The sequence below is a fragment of the Haliotis cracherodii genome, unplaced genomic scaffold (genome assembly GCF_022045235.1).
Source record: "Haliotis cracherodii isolate W230 unplaced genomic scaffold, xgHalCrac1.p SCAF_6, whole genome shotgun sequence".
Classification (NCBI taxonomy): domain Eukaryota; kingdom Metazoa; phylum Mollusca; class Gastropoda; order Lepetellida; family Haliotidae; genus Haliotis; species Haliotis cracherodii.
The window spans coordinates 5,742,731-5,765,034 of record NW_027266319.1 but is presented as its reverse complement, the minus strand read 5'-3'; the positions used below and the strand labels follow the sequence as shown (position 1 = coordinate 5,765,034).

At 44.5% G+C, this 22,304-nt stretch overlaps 1 protein-coding gene across 1 annotated transcript; it reads right to left on the bottom strand.

The window, feature by feature from the left end:
* Window positions 1-4,786: 4,786 nt before the first annotated feature.
* Window positions 4,787-21,407, bottom strand: LOC139445625 (GTPase IMAP family member 9-like). Its single transcript, XM_071226796.1, has 5 exons — window positions 21,167-21,407; window positions 20,461-20,499; window positions 10,681-10,842; window positions 8,821-8,982; window positions 4,787-8,369 (listed from the first exon to the last, which is right to left on the bottom strand). The coding sequence occupies exons 2-5, from the start codon at window positions 20,462-20,464 to the stop codon at window positions 7,273-7,275; spliced, it is 1,425 nt and encodes a 474-aa protein (XP_071082897.1). The 5' UTR covers window positions 20,465-20,499; window positions 21,167-21,407; the 3' UTR covers window positions 4,787-7,272.
* Between the last annotated feature and the right edge of the window lie 897 nt (window positions 21,408-22,304).

The window sequence follows — 22,304 nt, the reverse complement described above, 5'->3', positions numbered from 1 at the left end:
TATCCATATAAAGTATCACCACAATGAGGAGGGTAGTTCCGGTTAAAAAATGTTGTTGGGGAAACTGATTAATCTGTGGTGTCGACATTTTATATTAAATGTATATTTTAGCACGAAAGTATTGTTATGGTCAATCACATCTATTTATCTCATATATATTATAGGCATTTTTCAAAGTTTAGATTGTTTTCCTTTTTTCGTTATGAACAAATCACTTCATACGAAAGTTTTATCAAAGTCCGTGCCTTGTTTTTGAATAGGAGATTTTGAAAAGTATTTTGGGACAGTTGATTAGCCTAGTGGTCAGAGAGTTGATTCGTCACGCAGAAGGTCGGGGTTCGATTCCCACAGGAAACAAAGTGTTAAACTAATTGCTGGTGTCCCCAGCGAAAAGGCTGCATTATAACTAAACATGGAGTAAAACCCCAAACATATTTCACAATTTTACATGTGAGTGGAAAAAAACCATCTTCATCTCTTCAGTCGGTTCGGGAAGTTATGGACGGATGAATGACGGGCGCACCACACCAGAAGGTATCTGGGGCATAAGTTCCGGTGAAGACAAGGAAAACGAAAATGATATTAGAATCTTGCCACATAGATGAGTTAGTCCTAAATGCAACACATCATTCAAATGGGATTAGTATCAGTATATACAACAATATGAATACAAATAAAGTAGTCCAACAAGATGAAAGGTGTACTTACACGAGACCACAGAGAGGTACGTATGGCGTATGGAGTGATTTGACAGTCTGGCCCCATACAATCATTCACCTGCTTTCTTTATGTTGACCAGTTGTGTAAGGCGCCGCGATTCGCTGTGCAGAGTTGCGTCCCTTGGGCACGCCAGAAACCTATGATTGTGGGTTCGAATCCCGGTTCGCCCCGATTATGTTTCTAGATTTGTTAGCACCATACCCGTGTTCGTGGGTTTCACCGAAGTGGTAAACGTCTGAGACCTGCATCACTTCGGGCTTTCTTCCCACATTAAGCTGACACGCCGCGATATAACTGTAATAATGTTCAAAGCGGCGTTAAACCCAACTCACTCACTCAAGAGGGAAGAGTGCCCTCGGGAGGAAGACCTTCAACCGCCACTACTACGGATTATTTTATACTACTAATATTTGATAAAATACACGATTTGATTATCACAGCCAATACCGAAGGAATCTGTCATGAGAGAGTTGAGCATATACTGGAATTAACTAGGCATGTCAAAGGTTTCAGCACGTTGGCGTCCTGACCCTGATAAAGAACGCTCCAGGGACATCATCTTTCGTGAGAATTTACTTCGTTTTTTGCTGAGACTAAACAACAGCCAAAGCATTGGAAATATCTGATGTCTCCTTCTCCGAAGATGGCAGAGTCTGTTAAATCACCTGGCAAGGTTATGGCTTCGGTTTTCTAGAATTGCAAAGAAACTGTCTGGCAAGTTAAAAAGTAAATTATGATGGCGTCACTTCTGCTAAGGATGACCAATAACACCAGCAGGAGGAAGCCTTCTTCACCAGTAGGATACAGAAACTCCAGTAGCGTTGACGGTATGTTTAAAAATAATTAGCAACGAACTCCATCCATTACATTTATGCTTAGAACTTTTCAGCCACCCTTCGTAGGTCCCCGGTATTTCAGGCGTCAGTAAATTAGGTCCCCGGTATTTCAGGCGTCAGTAAATTAGGTCCCCGGTATTTCAGGCGTCAGTAAATTAGGTCCCCGGTATTTCAGGCGTCAGTAAATATGGGCCCCGGTATTTCAGGGGTCAGTAAATTAGGTCCCTGGTATTTCAGGCGTCAGTAAATTAGGTCCCTGGTATTTCAGGCGTCAGTAAATTAGGTCCCCGGTATTTCAGGCGTCAGTAAATTAGGTCCCCGGTATTTCAGGCGTCAGTAAATTAGGTCCCCGGTACTTCAGGGTCAGTAAGTTAGGTCCCCGGTATTTCAGGGGTCAGTAAATTAGGTCCCCGGTATTTCAGGCGGCAGTAAATTCGGTCCACGGTATTTCAGGCGTCAGTGAATTAGGTCCCTGGTTTTTAAGGCGTCAGTAAAGTAGGTCCCCGGTATTTCAGGCGTCAGTAAATTAGGTTTCCGGTATTTCAGGCGTCAGTAAATTAGGTCAACGGTATTTCAGGCGTCATCAAACTAGGTCCCCAGTATTTCAGGCGTCATCACTCTAGGTCCCCGGTATTTCAGGCGCCATTAGACTAGGCCGCCATTGTTTCAGGCATCATCCAACTAGTTCCCAAATATTTATGGGGTCAGTAAACTGAGTCTTTTGTATATCATGCGTCAGTAAACCAGTTCGCCATTGTTACAGGCATCATCAAACTAGGTCCCAAGTATTTGTGGTTGGTTGGTTGGTTTGTGGTTTAACGCCGTACTCAGCAATATTCCATCTATATGACGGCGGTCTGTAAATAATCGAGTCTGGACCAGACAATCCAGTGATTAATGTCATGAGCATCGATCCACGCAATTGGGATCGATGACATGCATCAACCAAGTCAGCGAGCCTGACCACCCGATCCCGTTAGTCACCTTTTACGACAAGCATAGTCACCTTTTACTGCAAGCATGGGTTGCTGAAGACCTATTCTATCCCGGAATCTTCGCGGGTCGCCTAGAAGTAAAACTGGACGTATCGCTGAAGTATTTGTGGGTCAGTAAGCTGGGTCTTGGGTATTTCAGGCGTCATTAAACTAGATCCCAGTATTTCAGGCGGCAGTAAACTATTAGGGCTGATAATTTCGAATGCATTTCGCCCTCCTTTATACGGTTTGGATATACTGATATAACTTTTCTTTCATCTTTCGAGTTGCTTTAAAATGGGTTTTTCTACTTATAGGAAGTTATGGGCAGGTAGGCAGTTATACTGTACAGAAAATATATCAGTAAGAAACAACGAAAAAAACAACGTGATACTGATAATGTGATCCCTAAAGAAACTTGAAAGATGTTGAAATAATTATTTTTCAAGGTATAATCATGTATTTAAGATATGCTCTATTTGCATTGCTGAATGATTCAGACATATTTAAAGTTGTCGGACACAATGGCGGATTCTGTAAGCGTATCAAGTGAGACTATCTGATTGGTCAATCATGTAGTTTGATTGACAGGTGGCGATAGGTTCATGAGGTATCACTCCTATGGAGTAAATTGCTGGTTTGCCTGGTCCAGATTCGATTATTCACAAGCTGCGGTGAGAACGCGCTATCCAGGTGATAATACAATAGCATCAGTGTTATACTGTGTCCATACCAATGCTGGTTTTATTACCTGTATTGACATTAAATCAAAGCATCGTTGGCATAACGTTATTCTGGACAGTAACGTTGCAGGTAATATTGTCGTGATCAACAAACTTTCGTATTTATGAAGTCATTAGCATATACTTCTCTCCATCCATTACACATTTTCTCTATATTCTATCACTTAGTAGGGGGCACGGGTGGCCCAGTCGTCTAAGGCGCCGCGATTACCTGTGCAGAGTTGCGTCCCTTGGACACGCCAGAAACCTATGATTGTGGGTTCGAATCCCGGTTCGCCCAGAGTATGTTTCTAGGTTTGTCAGCACCATACCAGTGCTCGTGGGTTTCACCGAAGTGGTAAACGTCTGAGACCTGCATCACTTCGAGCTTTCTTCCCACATTAAGCTGACACGCCGTGATATAACTGTAATACTGTTAAAAGCGGCGTTAAACCCAACTCACTCACTCACTCATAACTTAGTATATAAAACAGTCAAGTTGACAGTGCACGTTGACTTCAGGTATCATTCAGATAGAGCACCTATAGCTTGTATGCTTGATGTATGTGTGGGTTATATGTACCGTGTTCTTATGTCTTTTACATCTTGGATACATATTCAGGTTTTTTCAAAGAGATAATTTCTCCCTTGTGTATACATCCTTGACAACCAAGATCTATATCATACAAGTGTATTCCTGTAGTTACTGACAGTTAAACTAAGTGTCACAAAATAAGTTTTAACTATCTGTACATATCATATTTAAAGTTATCATTCATTTAATTTTGCATGTCAATTCCCTGCCCAACGTATATGCAGCATTTTGTCTCATATGTATTGAAGATAACAATTAAGTGACCACTCAAACCGTTATTTAATTCTTAAACGAGGCTTTCAATACCGTGCTCTTTCAGCACGAAAGACAAGAGTATTGTGCTGAAAGGGAGTGAGTGAGAGAGTGAGTGAGTTGGGTTTAACGCCGCTTTTAACAGTATTCCAGTTGTATCGCGGCGTGTCAGCTTAATGTGGGAGGAAAGCCCGAAGTGATGCAGGTCTCAGACGTTTACCCGTTTCGGTGAAACCCACGAGCACGGGTATGGTGCTGACAAACCTAGAAACATAATCGGGGCGAACCGGGATTCGAACCCACAGTAATAGGTTTCTGGCGTGTCCAAGGGACGCAACTCTGCACAGCGAATCGCGGCGCCTTAGACGACTGGACCACCCGTGTCCCCTGTGCTGAAAGGAATTCCAGTAGGACATATTTAGGTCACATGTTCCAGCCTTTTCCAACTGATCACTGATTTTAATTTTCCATTTATATAATTTTCACCGATATTTCGCCATTTACGAAAAATGGAATGTTTCGTCGGGTAATCGAGACTGGTAGTTTTCTAGCCCTGACGTTGTACATTTACGGGATATTTTGGAAAGAATAATACAAATCACTAGTCCTTAATCCTTTTACCAACATCTTATTGTGTTGGTTTATGTTAAATGAAAGAATAACACAGAGATATATTTGGTTCTTTAATTAAAGCACTTTAATGAAACAATCCATCAAATGGACGTTACAGACGAACTACTACACATACTTGCAGCATCTGTTTCGTCACGAGTTGGTTCTGTGTGAGTGGGTTGAGTTTTACGCCGCTTTTAACAGTATATCAGTTATATCTCGGAGTGTCAGCTTAATTTTGGAGGAAAGCCCGAACTGATGCAGGTCTCAGACGTTTACTACTTCGCTGAAACCCACGAGCACGGGTATGGTGCTGACAAACCTAGAAACATACTCTGGGCGAACCGGGATTCGAACCAACAATCATAGGTTTCCGGCGTGCCCAAGGGACGCAACTCTGCACAGGTAATCGCGGCGCCTTAGACGACTGGGCCACCTGTGTCCCCGAGTTGGTTCTAATACAGCGAACGGAAGATAGTACATGGTACTAGTATATCATATCATACATATGTTACAAAAGTTGACGGTGCAGGGATGAACTGACATAAATATGTTTATATTACAACAACACTGCAACTCATCGTCCACTGTTGGAACCTATAGTAGAATGGAACATAGTTCCCGTGATCATAACATTAAGGTAACCTCGTTAATCCAGACAGTCCCGTTCCAAGTGATAACGTCGGGTTGACTGCACAACGATGCTGTTCTATTTGACCCAAACCACTCACAGTGGTGAAATTCAGTAATTGCATGTATACTACTCAACATTTGCAAAGGGTCACATATTTGACTAAATATTGCTATTTTGGTCCTTAGAAAATGTTGAGTAGTGTATTTATATGAGAAAGTATCATAATTCGAAATTGATACTAATGGTACAATATGACAGATGGCAAGTAAGCACTATTTTAACAGGACAGTGGAAAGAAAATAATATATAGTCTGTTTCCATCAGTATCAACCAGGAAGGCGGGGTCGTGTCCGGATAATCGGGGTCTGGACTTATGGGGTTCCACTAATTATAACTGTCAGACGTCAAGGGTGGATAGCGCTCAAGTAACTGAGGGTTTTCCCCGCTGTTTGTAAGCATTTCCAAGGAAAGATTTAAAAAACATACACTAAACTTAACTGTACAGCGGAATGACGTTATATGTGTGTTATCATAATGAATAGTATTGTCGGTGCCATAAACCAATCCGTTACACTTGGTATCATGTAAATATGCAAATGAGTTCACTTCTTTTAATAAGCTCAATACATTGATGCAATGCCCAAAAGCTCCACAAGCCAACGACTTACGTTTCCAAAAGGGGCAGATAGAGGTCAGCCGATGTGTGAATTTGTAAACAAACATGGCTGCAAATCTGGTGGCACTATATCATGAATGGCGCGTTTAACTATGTTCCTATGCGGTTCCAAACATGCCTTAGTGAATCGGAAGACGTCTTAAAACGTATGTTTTAGCAATGACATAATATGAAAAAGAAAGTAAAAGCCTATTGTGTTTTCGTATCATATATATATTTTGAATTAGGAAAATAATATTTGCATGACCCTCGCCAAAAGGTAACATTTTTGTATATTCCTTATATGACATTTACTCTTCGAAAACACAATTAATAGTTGCTATTTATATGAACTGCATTGTTTGCTGGCTGGAAATAGTCCCAGCTAACAGGTTCTTGTGGCGGAGATAAGAGCATAAAAATAACATTTATTGACTTATATCTTCCATCTACATACGGAGTAGAAAGTTATATATCTATTTCAACATATCAATCTAGAAACGTAACAGTGTCTTCACATTGACGGCCAAACATATGTAATGGTTGACATTCGTGTAATACATGCATTGATATTGACATATGTATTGGTCTTAATACCCGTGGTGGCATAGCGTCAAAACATCGTTGGCAAAACACATATAATAAAACCTCGTTATTTCGGACAGTAACGTTTGAAATGTTCAGGATCAGGACGTGTCCTTATTGGCAGGGCATTGGTTCTGGCAATGTCCCTTTGCATTCTTAAGATGTTTCTAAATTAATTGTCCGAAGATACGGGTTCCAGACTAAGGGGTTTCACTGGCTTCAGCAACATCCTCCTACTTCATTATAGAACTGTAATACCAAATGGACAGTAGCAATGGTGCACATATATCACATAGATATAAAAGTATAAATTTTGTCACAGTGGATAGGTCGAACGACTAAAAGAGGGATGTGTCAAATTCTCGTTTGTCTAAAATGTCACAAGTCTGACTTTCTTTGTACCAATCAATGACCCGAAATAAATAGTAATGCACTCTATAACTCTGTTAATCCAAGTATGAACCGTGTCCAGACCAAAGCGACTCTTAGAATATATTGATAAAGTTTGCAACCAAAAACCACCATGTGCAGATCGCAATAAACCCTATAACTGATACCTCTACTATGCGCATTGAAAATTGAAAATCAAAACGTATATACATAACTATGATCACAAGCACCATATTTAGCAAACATTGATAATATGTAAGTCATATTGTTTTCAACATGACATATATTTAAATAACTTTATGAGAAAATGCTTGTAAATCCTTTCCAAATCCCCTTCCCAACGTGTTTGAGCCCCTTCCATATCTCCCCGAGAGATGACTCTTCTTCCTGTTCGACTGCTTCCCGTGCTCTTTCCCGTGCTCGTCTCTCCAAGTCTCTATTTTTCTGTTCCAGACTCTCCATCCTCTCCTTGCGGTGCTGTATGCGTCTCTGTCGCTCGTTCTCGGCTTCGCTCTTCATTTCCGCGACTTGTTTCCTGAGATCTGCAACATCAGAGCTACCTCTCCTTGTCTGCTCCCCTTCCATTGCCGTTATACTCATCTGAAGCTGTTCAATAATCTCCTGCTGTTCCGACATGTCTTTGTTGTATTTCTCCTCGAACTCCTTCTCAATAGCCTCCTTCTCGCGTCTCTTATTCTCCTCCAATTCCTTTCTGAACTCCTCCTCCCTCTTCCTCATGGCCTCCTCAGCCTCCCTAAACATTGCATTCGTGTAGTACTTCCCACCATTAGCTTGGACATTCTGGTCAATCATGTCCAGAAAGTGATTGACCTGCTTATCCTTCTCATGTTGTTTATCGTTGTTGTTAAAGGCGACGTATCGTCCGCCACACGCCGAGAGGATATGTTTGAGTTTATCTGGAACATTCCTCACATATTCATCAATGTGAGATCCCTCATGGTCCAGATCGTCCTTCCTCGTGAACAACACGAACATATACTCCATCATGCCTTCTCCAAACACGTCTCTAAAATGTTCCACGGTATCCTGCTCTTCCTTGGTAAACCGGTCAATCCTGGTGACCAAGACGATAGCGTGAGGGCCAGGACAGGTCATTCCGATACATTTGACGATCTCCTTGGTGATTTGAGCATTGGTCATGTCTGTGTCAAACAACCCTGGGGTGTCGATGACGTTGATGTTGCGCCCCATCCTGTGACCGTTCCCCCCTCTACAGCTCTTGGTGACAGACGACCCCCCGGCCCTAGATTGGAAGCTGTTCACACCCAGAAGTGTGTTGCCCGTGGCGCTTTTCCCCGACCCTGTCCGTCCGATGAGAACAATGCGAGTCTCTTTGTTTAAGAACGAAGCTCCACCTTGGTTGATTCCGGCGCCTGGAATACAGGAAATCCACATCATTTAATTACGTGGGGTATTAGCTAATACTATGTTATGGATGTGACGATAAACTTGCCTCAAAAAAGGTTTAAGAACTCGATGAAGTGATTTGGAAACGTATCAGCCTAAGTGAGCGGGTGAGTGAGTGGGTGGGTAGGTGGGTGGGTGGGTGGATGGGTGAGTGAGTGAGTGAGTGAGTGAGTGTGGTTTTCCGCCGCTTTTAGCAATATTCCAGCAATGTCACGGCGGTGGACACCAGAAATGGGCTTCACACATTGTACCCATGTCGGGAATCGAATCCGGGTCTTCGGCGTGACGAGCGAACGCTTTAACCACTAGGCTACCCGAACGCCCGTATCAGACTAAAGAAGTTGGTCAAAAAGGCATGTCAGGCATAGTTTACGTTGATAAGTTTGAGACGTGAAAGGCATGTCAGGCATAGTTTACCTTGATAAGTTTGAGACGTGAAAGGGTTACTTGGCGAATCTGTCTCCATCTCTTCCATAACAGGTCCCCTGCCTGGGTTCTTGCCTGGTTTAACTGTACCACAAATACCGCAGTGGTATGTTACGTCCGTGTTGATGTAGGTACACTGGCCACACGTCCACTCTGAAATGGAATTGACTTGGAAATGATATCGATGTGTCCAGTTCAACTGGCTCCAAGAAATGCATGATTGATTTTAGAATGTGTATTACGCTGGAACCCCGTTTAAGGACATCTCTCATGGTAACAACACGTCGTGTGACGAATGTCTGGACGTGTGATTTCCCATTTGCCTCCCTAACTATGGAATCTGGAGGATGGAGCGTCTTCCCGGACAGAGGGGGCGGTCGGGAAGCCTAGTGGTTAAAGCGTTCGCTCGTCACGCCGAAGACCCGGGTTCGATTCCCGACAGGGGTACAATGTGTGAAGCCCATTTCTGGTGTCCCCCGCCGTGATATTGCTGGAGTATTGCTAAAAGCGGCGTACTCACTCACTCACTTCCCGGAGAGCGGAGGGTTGGGGGTTCGATACCAGGCCGCGTCATACAAAAATAGTCAGATGGTACTTGTATCGGGGTGAAGATACGTTCTATGTATGTACGCTGGTTTGGTCACAAAAATGATCACCTGGATCCTGATTCGGATTTACTGAAATATGTGGAAATTTAAACGAAAGGCGTGATTTTACAGCATTGAATCACCCATGAAGATCCGGGGCTTTTAAGAGTTGGATTGTTCAGCTCTCCAAACTCGATAATTTATAGGCCGCCGTCATACAGCTGGAATATTGTTGCGTGCGGCGTAAAACAACAAACAAACGAACAACAATGATTCAAAGATAATCATTGTAATTTGTTGCAGACGCTTGACAAATCAAGTCAGTGCATAAAACACTAAACGGCGGTCTTGGTACTTGGATTTCAATTTTAGTGTTCGAAACAAAAAAATGTCAAAAATTCCAAAAACACAAATTCAAAGTCGTATGTAACACAGTATCTGTATGTTAAGTGAGTGAGTGAGTTAGATTTAACGCCGCTTTTAACAGTATTCCAGTTATATCGCGGCGTGTCAGCTTAATGTGAGAGAAAGTCCAAAGTGATGCAGGTATCAGACGTTTACCACTTCGGTGAAACCCACGAGCTGTTTGTGCTGACAAACCTAGAAACATAATCGGGGCGAACCGGGATTCGAAACCACAATCATAGGTTTCTGGCGTGGCCAAGGGACGCAACTCTGCACAGAGAATCGCGGCGCCTTAGACGACTGGGCTGGGCCACCCACCACCTGTATGTTTTGATAATCGTAACAAGCGTGCATCTTGTGGGGATGGGATGTCAACCCTGCATGTTACTCTATATATTTGTGAAATTTCCCTTCCTAACCAATTAATTTACCCATAACATCACAAATTACAACCTGTGCATCACACACTGTTTGGATTTTTCTCTCTCGCGCGTATCCACTTAAATGATGTTATTCCACTTAAATTATTGCACATATATTTTTGGCTTCAAAACTTGTGTTCCATGTCTGAATAAAATACAAAAAAATAAATGACATAGAAGCAGGTATTTTCAAAGAATCACAGGACTCCCGAGAGACCAAAATATATAAGGTATAAAAAATATATCACTTTTCAAAATGAAGTGCTGTGTTATATGTAACTGCGAAATTGAATTTAGAACGGAAAGTTCTGTTCCAGATTCAATCATAGCTGTCATATCTACAAGTAAAAATGATCTTCATTGAGAACAAAGTGGGATTATTCTGAAATATCTGATTGCCTGTTATTGTCAAGAATATGTAGCTTACGAACACTGACCTCCAGGGAGACTTGTCTCCGATCCCCCGAACAGGAAGTCATCTTCTAGGGGAGGGTCCACGTGGTGGGCGGGGTTTGGGGCATAGCACACGGAGCAGTAGCGTTTGTCCGGCAGGTTGATCAGGGTGCAGGCTGGACACTCCCACATACTATCTGATGAGGCTGCAGCCAATCAGACAATGCATAATTGGCACGTGGTCTAGAGAGCATGGCATTACGATCATGTCTGCTGCATCACTGCGAAATACCAAGAAAGTGTTGACAAATGTACATGTAGGGTTTTCAAATTTGTACATGTTGGGTTTAATACATTGTAAATGTGAGGTTTAATACATTGTACATGTGAGGTTTAATACATTGTAAATGTGAGGTTTAATATATTGTACATGTAAGTTTAAATACATTGTACATGTGAGGTTTAATACATTGTACATGTGAGATTTAATACATTGTAAATGTAAGTTTAAATACATTGTACATGTGAGGTTTAATACATTGTAAATGTGGGGTTAAATACATTGTAAATGTGAGGTTTAATATATTGTACATGTAAGTTTAAATACATTGTACATGTGAGGTTTAATACATTGTAAATGTGGGGTTAAATACATTGTAAATGTGAGGTTTAATACATTGTACATGTGAGATTTAATACATTGTACATATAAGTTTAAATACATTGTACATGTGAGGTTTAATACATTGTAAATGTGGGGTTAAATACATTGTAAATGTGAGGTTTAATACATTGCACATGTAAGTTTAAATACATTGTACATGTGAGGTTTAATACATTGTACATGTGAGGTCTAATACATTGTAAAAAGGGGGTTAAATACATTGTACAATTGAGGTTTAAAACATTGTAAATGTGGGGTTAAATACATCGTAAATGTGGGGTTAAATACATTGTACATGTGAGGTTTAGTACATTGAACATGTGAGGTTTAATACATTGTACATGTGAGGTTTAATACATTGTAAATGTGGGGTTAAATACATTGTACATGTGAGGTTTAATACATTGTAAATGTGGGGTTAAAAACATTGTAAATGTGAGGTTTAATACATTGCACATGTAAGTTTAAATACATTGTACATGTGAGGTTTAATACATTGTACATGTGAGGTCTAATACATTATAAAAAGGGGGTTAAATACATTGTACATGTGAGGTTTAGTACATTGAACATGTGAGGTTTAATACATTGTACATGTGAGGTTTAATACATTGTAAATGTGGGGTTAAATACATTGTACATGTGAGGTTTAATACATTGTAAATGTGGGGTTAAAAACATTGTAAATGTGAGGTTTAATACATTGCACATGTAAGTTTAAATACATTGTACATGTGAGGTTTAATACATTGTACATGTGAGGTCTAATACATTGTAAAAAGGGGGTTAAATACATTGTACAATTGAGGTTTAAAACATTGTAAATGTGGGGTTAAATACATCGTAAATGTGGGGTTAAATACATTGTACATGTGAGGTTTAGTACATTGTACATGTGAGATTTAATACATTGTAAATGTGGGGTTAAATACATCGTAAATGTGGGGTTAAATACATTGTACATGTGAGGTTTAGTACATTGAACATGTGAGGTTTAATACATTGTACATGTGAGGTTTAATACATTGTACATGTAAGTTTAAATACATTGTACATGTGAGGTTTAATACTTGTAAATGTGGGGTTAAATAGATTGTACATGTGAGGTTTAATAAATTGTACATGTGAGGTTTAATACATTGTAAATATGGGGTTAAATACATTGTAAATGTGGGGTTAAATACATTGTACATGTGATATTTAGTACATTAAACATGTGAGGTTAAATAGATTGTACATGTGAGGTTTAATACATTGCAAAAGTGAGGTTTAATACATTGTAAATGTGGGGATAAATACATTATACATGTGAGGTTTAGTACATTGAACATGTGAGGTTTAATACATTGTGCATGTGAGGTTTAATACATTGTAAATGTGGGGTTAAATACATTGTACATGTGAGGGTTAATACATTATACATGTGAGGTTTAGTACATTGAACATGTGAGGTTTAATACATTGTACCATGTAGGGTTTAATATTTTATACATGTTGGGTTTAATAAATTGAACATGTTGGGTTTAATACATTTTACATGTGGGGAATCGAAGCCCATCTCCAACGTGTGAGAACGCATTTGTGAATAAATTAATGCATGCGTCACGAGAGTAGGGTTTCAGGTATGTGCGACTGATTTTCGGGTTATTTGGATAGTGCATAAACGTGTCATATCTCATCCATGTGTCGCCGTTGATAGTTGTAATAAACAGTTTCCCTAGCGTATTTGGTTTCTTGTGAGTCATCACTGATGAGGAAAAAGATATCTGTGAACCCTTTACACTGCTTCCGGTCATATGTACAAGCAAGTATATGATATTTTATTTACATTGGTCGTATCGATAATTTGAATGATAACATGTCCTCAGTAAACTATAAACTATATGACAGATTGACATTAATGTACTGATTACACTCTCCAATGTTCACACTCCTCCCAAATACCCCTCTACACCCGACACCTTTCACCCCAATCAATGAGTACCCTACACGCCTCACCCACAATCTATTGTGTACCGATATCCCCAATCTATCGAGAAACCCACTCGCCTCACCCAAAATGTACGGGGTACCACACCCAAAACACCCTATCTATCGAGTACCCACATCCCTTATTCCAATCTATCGAGTACACACACCCTTCTTCCCCAATCTATCGTGTACGCACACCCCTTATTCCAATCTATCGTATACTCATACCCCTCATCCCAATCTATCGAGTACGCACACCCCTCATCCCAATCTATCGAGTACCCACACCCCTCACCACCAATCTATCGAGTACCCACACCCCTCACCTCCAATCTATCGAGTACCACACCCCTCATCCCCAATCTATCGAGTACCCACACCCCTCACCACCAATCTATCGAGTACAACACCCCTCACCTCCAATCTATCGAGTACCACACCCCTCACCTCCAATCTATCGAGTACCCACACCCCTCATCCCCATCTATCGAGTACGCGCACCCCTCACCTCCAATCTATCGAGTACCCACACCCCTCACCACCAATCTATCGAGTACCCACACCCCTCATCCCCATCTATCGAGTACGCGCACCCCTCACCTCCAATCTATCGAGTACCACACCCCTCACCTCCAATCTATCGCGTACCCACCCCCCTCACCACCAATCTATCGAGTACCCACACCCCTCACCTCCAATCTATCGAGTACCCACACCCCTTATCCCCATCTATCGAGTACGCACACCCCTCACCACCAATATATCGAGTACCCACACCCCTCATCCCCAATCTATCGAGTACCCACACCCCTGAATACATCTATCGAGTACCCACACCCCTCACCACCAATCTATCGAGTACCCACACCCCTCATCCCCATCTATCGAGTACCCACACCCCTCACCACCAATCTATCGAGTACCCACACCCCTCACCTCCAATCTATCGAGTACGCGCACCCCTCACCTCCAATCTATCGAGTACCACACCCTTCACCACCAATCTATCGAGTACCCACACCCCTCACCTCCAATCTATCGAGTACCCACACCCCTCATCCCAATCTATCTACCCACACCCCTCATCCCCAATCTATCGAGTACCCACACCCCTCATCCCAATCTATCGAGTACCCACACCCCTCACCTCCAATCTATCGAGTACCCACACCCCTCACCTCCAATCTATCGAGTACCCACACCCCTCACCACCAATCTATCGAGTACCCACACCCCTCACCTCCAATCTATCGAGTACCCACACCCCTCACCACCAATCTATCGAGTACCTACACGCCTCACCCACAATCTATTGTGTACCGATATCCCCAATCTATCGAGAAACCCACTCGCCTCACCCAAAATGTACGGGGTACCACACCCAAAACACCCTATCTATCGAGTACCCACATCCCTTATTCCAATCTATCGAGTACACACACCCTTCTTCCCCAATCTATCGTGTACGCACACCCCTTATTCCAATCTATCGTATACTCATACCCCTCATCCCAATCTATCGAGTACGCACATCCCTTATTCCAATCTATCGAGTACCCACACCCCTTATCCCCAATCCATCGAGTACCTACACCCCTCATCCCCAATCCATCGAGTACCCACACCCCTCACCACCAATCTATCGAGTACCCACACCCCTCATCCCAATCTAACGAGTACCTACACCCCTCATCCCCAATCTATCGAGTACCCACACCCCTCACCACCAATCTATCGAGTACCTACACCCCTCATCCCCAATCTATCGAGTACCTACACCCCTGAATACATCTATCGAGTACCCACACCCCTCACCACCAATCTATCGAGTACCCACACCCCTCATCCCAATCTAACGAGTACCTACACCCCTCATCCCCAATCCATCGAGTACCCACACCCCTCACCACCAATCTATCGAGTACCTACACCCCTCATCCCAATCTAACGAGTACCTACACCCCTCATCCCCAATCCATCGAGTACCCACACCCCTCACCACCAATCTATCGAGTACCTACACCCCTCATCCCCAATCTATCGAGTACCTACACCCCTGAATACATCTATCGAGTACCCACACCCCTCACCACCAATCTATCGAGTACCCACACCCCTCATCCCAATCTAACGAGTACCTACACCCCTCATCCCCAATCCATCGAGTACCCACACCCCTCACCACCAATCTATCGAGTACCTACACCCCTCATCCCCAATCTATCGAGTACCTACACCCCTGAATACATCTATCGAGTACCCACACCCCTCACCACCAATCTATCGAGTACCTACACTCCTCATCCCAATCTATCGAGTACCTACACCCCTCATCCCCAATCCATCGAGTACCCACACCCCTCACCACCAATCTATCGAGTACCTACACCCCTCATCCCAATCTAACGAGTACCTACACCCCTCATCCCCAATCCATCGAGTACCCACACCCCTCACCACCAATCTATCGAGTACCTACACCCCTCATCCCCAATCTATCGAGTACCTACACCCCTGAATACATCTATCGAGTACCCACACCCCTCACCACCAATCTATCGAGTACCCACACCCCTCATCCCAATCTAACGAGTACCCACACCCCTCATCCCCAATCCATCGAGTACCCACACCCCTCACCACCAATCTATCGAGTACCCACACCCCTCATCCCAATCTAACGAGTACCTACACCCCTCATCCCCAATCCATCGAGTACCCACACCCCTCACCACCAATCTATCGAGTACCTACACCCCTCATCCCCAATCTATCGAGTACCCACACCCCTCACCACCAATCTATCGAGTACCTACACCCCTCATCCCAATCTATCGAGTACCTACACCCCTCATCCCCAATCCATCGAGTACCTACACCCCTCACCACCAATCTATCGAGTACCTACACCCCTCATCCCAATCTAACGAGTACCTACACCCCTCATCCCCAATCCATCGAGTACCCACACCCCTCACCACCAATCTATCGAGTACCTACACCCCTCATCCCAATCTATCGAGTACCCACACCCCTCATCCCCAATCCATCGAGTACCCACACCCCTCACCACCAATCTATCGAGTACCTACACCCCTCATCCCCAATCTATCGAGTACCTACACCCCTCATCCCCAATCTATCGAGTACCTACACCCCTGAATACATCTATCGAGTACCCACACCCCTCACCACCAATCTATCGAGTACCCACACCCCTCATCCCCAATCTATCGAGTACCCACACCCCTCATCCCCAATCTATCGAGTACCACACCCCTCACCACCAATCTATCGAGTACCCACACCCCTCATCCCCATCTATCGAGTACCTACACCCCTGAATACATCTATCGAGTACCCACACCCCTCACCACCAATCTATCGAGTACCCACACCCCTCATCCCCATCTATCGAGTACCACACCCCTCACCTCCAATCTATCGAGTACCACACCCCTCACCTCCAATCTATCGCGTACCCACCCCCCTCACCACCAATCTATCGAGTACCCACACCCCTCACCTCCAATCTATCGAGTACCCACACCCCTCATCCCCATCTATCGAGTACGCACACCCCTCACCACCAATATATCGAGTACCCACACCCCTCACCTCCAATCTATCGCGTACCCACACCCCTCATCCCACCATCTATCGAGTACCCACACCCCTCACCTCCAATCTATCGAGTACCCACACCCCTCACCTCCAATCTATCGAGTACCCACACCCCTCACCACCAATCTATCGAGTACCCACACCCCTGAATACATCTATCGAGTACCCACACCCCTCACCTCCAATCTATCGAGTACCCACACCCCTCACCACCAATCTATCGAGTACCCACACCCCTGAATACATCTATCGAGTACCCACACCCCTCACCTCCAATCTATCGAGTACCCACACCCCTCACCTCCAATCTATCGAGTACCCACACCCCTCACCACCAATCTATCGAGTACCCACACCCATCACCTCCAATCTATCGAGTACCCACACCCCTCACCTCCAATCTATCAAGTACCCACACCCCTCACCACCAATCTATCGAGTACCCACACCCCTCACCTCCAATCTATCGAGTACCCACACCCCTCACCACCAATCTATCGAGTACTCACGCCCATCATCACCAATCTATCGAGTACCCACACCCCTCACCACCAATCTATCGAGTACCCACACCCCTCACCTCCAATCTATCGAGTACCCACACCCCTCACCTCCAATCTATCGCGTACCCACACCCCTCATCCCCAATCTATCGAGTACCCACACCCCTGAATACATCTATCGAGTACCCACACCCCTCACCTCCAATCTATCGAGTACCCACACCCCTCACCTCCAATCTATCGCGTACCCACACCCCTCATCCCCAATCTATCGAGTACCCACACCCCTGAATACATCTATCGAGTACCCACACCCCTCACCTCCAATCTATCGAGTACCCACACCCCTCACCTCCAATCTATCGCGTACCCACACCCCTCATCCCCATCTATCGAGTACCCACACCCCTCACCTCCAATCTATCGAGTACCCACACCCCTCACCACCAATCTATCGAGTACCCACACCCCTCACCACCAATCTATCGAGTACCCACACCCCTGAATACATCTATCGAGTACACACACCCCTCACCTCCAATCTATCGAGTACCCACACCCCTCACCTCCAATCTATCGAGTACCCACACCCCTCACCTCCAATCTATCGAGTACCCACGCCCATCACCTCCAATCTATCGAGTACCCACACCCCTCACCACCAATCTATCGAGTACCCACACCCCTGAATACATCTATCGAGTACCCACACCCCTCACCTCCAATCTATCGAGTACCCACACCCCTCACCTCCAATCTATCGAGTACCCACACCCCTCACCACCAATCTATCGAGTACCCACACCCCTCACCTCCAATCTATCGAGTACCCACACCCCTCACCACCAATCTATCGAGTACTCACGCCCATCATCACCAATCTATCGAGTACCCACACCCCTCACCACCAATCTATCGAGTACCCACACCCCTCATCCCAATCTATCGAGTACCCAAACCCCTCACCACCAATCTATCGCGTACCCACACCCCTCACCTCCAATCTATCGCGTACCCACACCCCTCATCCCACCATCTATCGAGTACCCACACCCCTCACCTCCAATCTATCGAGTACCCACACCCCTCACCTCCAATCTATCGAGTACCCACACCCCTCACCTCCAATCTATCGAGTACCCACACCCCTCATCCCCATCTATCGAGTACCCACACCCCTCACCACCATCTATTGAGTACCCACACCCCTCACCACCAATCTATCGAGTACCCACACCCCTCATCCCACCATCTATTGAGTACCCACACCCCTCACCTCCAATCTATCGAGTACTCACGCCCATCATCACCAATCTATCGAGTACCCACACCCCTCACCTCCAATCTATCGAGTACCCACACCCCTCACCACCAATCTATCGAGTACTCACGCCCATCATCACCAATCTATCGAGTACCCACACCCCTCACCACCAATCTATCGAGTACCCACACCCCTCATCCCAATCTATCGAGTACCCAAACCCCTCACCACCAATCTATCGCGTACCCACACCCCTCACCTCCAATCTATCGCGTACCCACACCCCTCATCCCACCATCTATCGAGTACCCACACCCCTCACCACCAATCTATCGCGTACCCACACCCCTCATCCCCATCTATCGAGTACCCACACCCCTCACCACCAATCTATCGAGTACCCACACCCCTCACCTCCAATCTATCGAGTACCCACACCCCTCACCACCAATCTATCGAGTACCCACACCCCTCACCACCAATCTATCGAGTACCCACACCCCTCATCCCAATCTATCGAGTACCCAAACCCCTCACCACCAATCTATCGCGTACCCACACCCCTCACCTCCAATCTATCGCGTACCCACACCCCTCATCCCACCATCTATCGAGTACCCACACCCCCTCACCTCCAATCTATCGAGTACCCACACCCCTCACCTCCAATCTATCGAGTACCCACACCCCTCACCTCCAATCTATCGAGTACCCACACCCCTCATCCCCATCTATCGAGTACCCACACCCCTCACCACCATCTATTGAGTACCCACACCCCTCACCACCAATCTATCGAGTACCCACACCCCTCATCCCACCATCTATTGAGTACCCACACCCCTCACCTCCAATCTATCGAGTACTCACGCCCATCATCACCAATCTATCGAGTACCCACACCCCTCACCTCCAATCTATCGAGTGCCCACACCCCTCACCTCCAATCTATCGAGTACCCACACCCCTCACCTCCAATCTATCGAGTACCCACACCCCTCACCTCCAATCTATCGAGTACCCACACCCCTCACCTCCAATCTATCGAGTACCCACACCCCTCACCTCCAATCTATCGAGTACCCACACCCCTCACCACCAATCTATCGTGTACCCACACCCCTCACCACCAATCTATCGAGTACCCACACCCCTCATCCCCATCTATCGAGTACCCACACCCCTCACCACCAATATATCGAGTACCTACACCCCTCACCTCCAATCTATCGAGTACCCACACCCCTCACCTCCAATCTATCGAGTACCCACACCCCTCATCTCCAATCCATCGAGTACCCACACCCCTCATCTCCAATCCATCGAGTACCCACCCCTCACCTCCAATCTATCGAGTACCCACACCCCTCACCTCCAATCTATCGAGTACCCACACCCCTCACCTCCAATCTATCGAGTGCCCACACCCCTCACCTCCAATCTATCGAGTACCCACACCCCTCACCTCCAATCTATCGAGTACCCACACCCCTCACCTCCAATCTATCGAGTACCCACACCCCTCACCACCAATCTATCGAGTACCCACATCCTTCACCTCCAATCTATGGAGTACCCACATCCTTCACCTCCAATCTATCGCGTACCAAACCTCTCATCCTCATCTATCGCGTACCCACACCCCTCACCTCCAATCTATCGACAACGTTAAACCAAACTCACATACTCAGGCCCAACAAGAGTCAGAAGGAAATACATCAGCTCCATATTTAAACATGGTTAGTGACTACAGTTACCTAACACAATCTATCTACCTTCCCCACCTATTCACACTTACCCATGCGTGTATCTTCTCTCAAGACTTGGTGCAGGGGATCTGCAATCAAGACACGCCTGTGAACAAGCTATATCCACAACACAACGCAGTTGAACATGACTAAGAACTAGAGAAAAATGAACCTGGATAAATTTATTGTCGATGACAAAACGTTCCCTAGTTTCGCTTTCACATTCGAGATAAATCAAAGCATATTTCAGCAGTTTTACCGTATTCATATTAACAGCTATTCGGTGAGGTACCACTTAATTAAATGTTTATTAACAAAGTGACACAATTCCTTGTAGATGGGTTATCGACATGAATATTAAGCGTGATCCTCATCCTGCATCACGACGTCGATTTCTGTTTCAGAATATTCATATTTTCTAAAACAGAGAAATATCTTGTAATAATAGATTATGTTAGTCTACCGACGGAGGTAAGGGGTCTAAAAACCAATACAAGATGCGTGAGACAGGGTCGATAATATTACATGGGTGACACAGGGTCTTGTCTTGAGTGTTAGACCCACCACACGGGTCTCGGTTACAGGAACATGTAGGTCAGGTCTAGATCTATTGGTTCATATACATCACCTAATTAACCAGATTCTACAGAAACTCTGTCATTTCAACTTAATCAAACATTTGTTAACTTGCAGATTCTTCATAAGTTGAAGACATGAACATGGAAATATTAGAAAGTTTCAAATCAAATCACTCACCGTTCAGCCCAGTGTTGTTGGTAAGCTTTAGATATGGTCGGGTTTTCCGGATCTATTTTTAGCTCGTGAGCTGGCGCTTATCCTGTCTGCAATATCTTCTCGTGTGATCTCATGTAATCGCTGACTTCAGCATTTCCTGTGTCATCCAACTTAAGAACAAAGATGACTATTACTAATACCCAACAAAGCCTGAAAACCAAACTAGCAGTAATAGCACACCAGGTAGTCGAATATTACAATGGCTGCCGCGACTTCCCGGAGAACATGTTGACACAGTTGTCGATCGGCAAAGTCCGCCTATTTCCGTTTAAATAGTGATCACAGCTGCCGAGTCGAGTCAGAAGCGCGTTGAGAACAAGTTCCTTTTAATAACCCCGCGGTTGCGACGATATACATGGGTGCCTAAGTACAACGTTTGATGACCACGTTAATGTATATTGTTATATTGATGAATGTATAATACATATGATATATTAAAGAAATAAACGACGAGTGGGAATTGTTTATCGAACAATATAACACTGGGGGGAGAATAAACCACGAGGGACGCAGCGAATCGTTTATTTCTTATGAGATGTCAACATTATGTGACGCCTCTTTAAGGATGTTAATAAAATGTTTTATGTTGTTTGTTTGTTGTTAAACGCCGCACTCACCAATATTCTAGCTATATGACGGCGGTATGTAAAATAATCAGAGTCCGGACCAGACGATCCAGTGATTGACATCATGAGCATCGATCCACGTGTCCTTTTACACATGATAACTTATGCTGAATCTGACCACAGATATTTCAAGCAGGTGTTGGTGTGTTTAGCTTCCTGTACTAAGCTAGCCAACATTTTGTATTTTTTCCTGCAGCTTTTAATGCCAGACTTTGCATACATGTACATTTTATGACTTTTTAATGCCTGTTTATTTCAACAAATATATTTATCATATAACGGGTAGGTGTCTCGGCAGGATAAAGCCAACAGATAAAAACGATATCCGTTGGGGTCATATACGGACAAAGATGCAAAATGTCAAAGGTCAAGTAGGGACTACTTTCAGTGTTTATGAACAAACATGGCATCGGGATTGCCTAAAAGTCGGGCCGGGCCGGGCCATGACGGGCCAAAGTGTTACTGGCTAATTA

Excerpts from the sequence above, each read along its gene's own strand:
- LOC139445625 (XM_071226796.1), bottom strand. Across the intron at positions 8,983-10,680 it reads GGAGACAAGTCTCCCTGGAG|AGTGGACGTGTGGCCAGTGT; the intron begins GTCAGTGTTCGT and ends ATTCCATTTCAG. Across the intron at positions 8,370-8,820 it reads CACGTCTCAAACTTATCAAG|GCGCCGGAATCAACCAAGGT; the intron begins GTAAACTATGCC and ends CCTGTATTCCAG.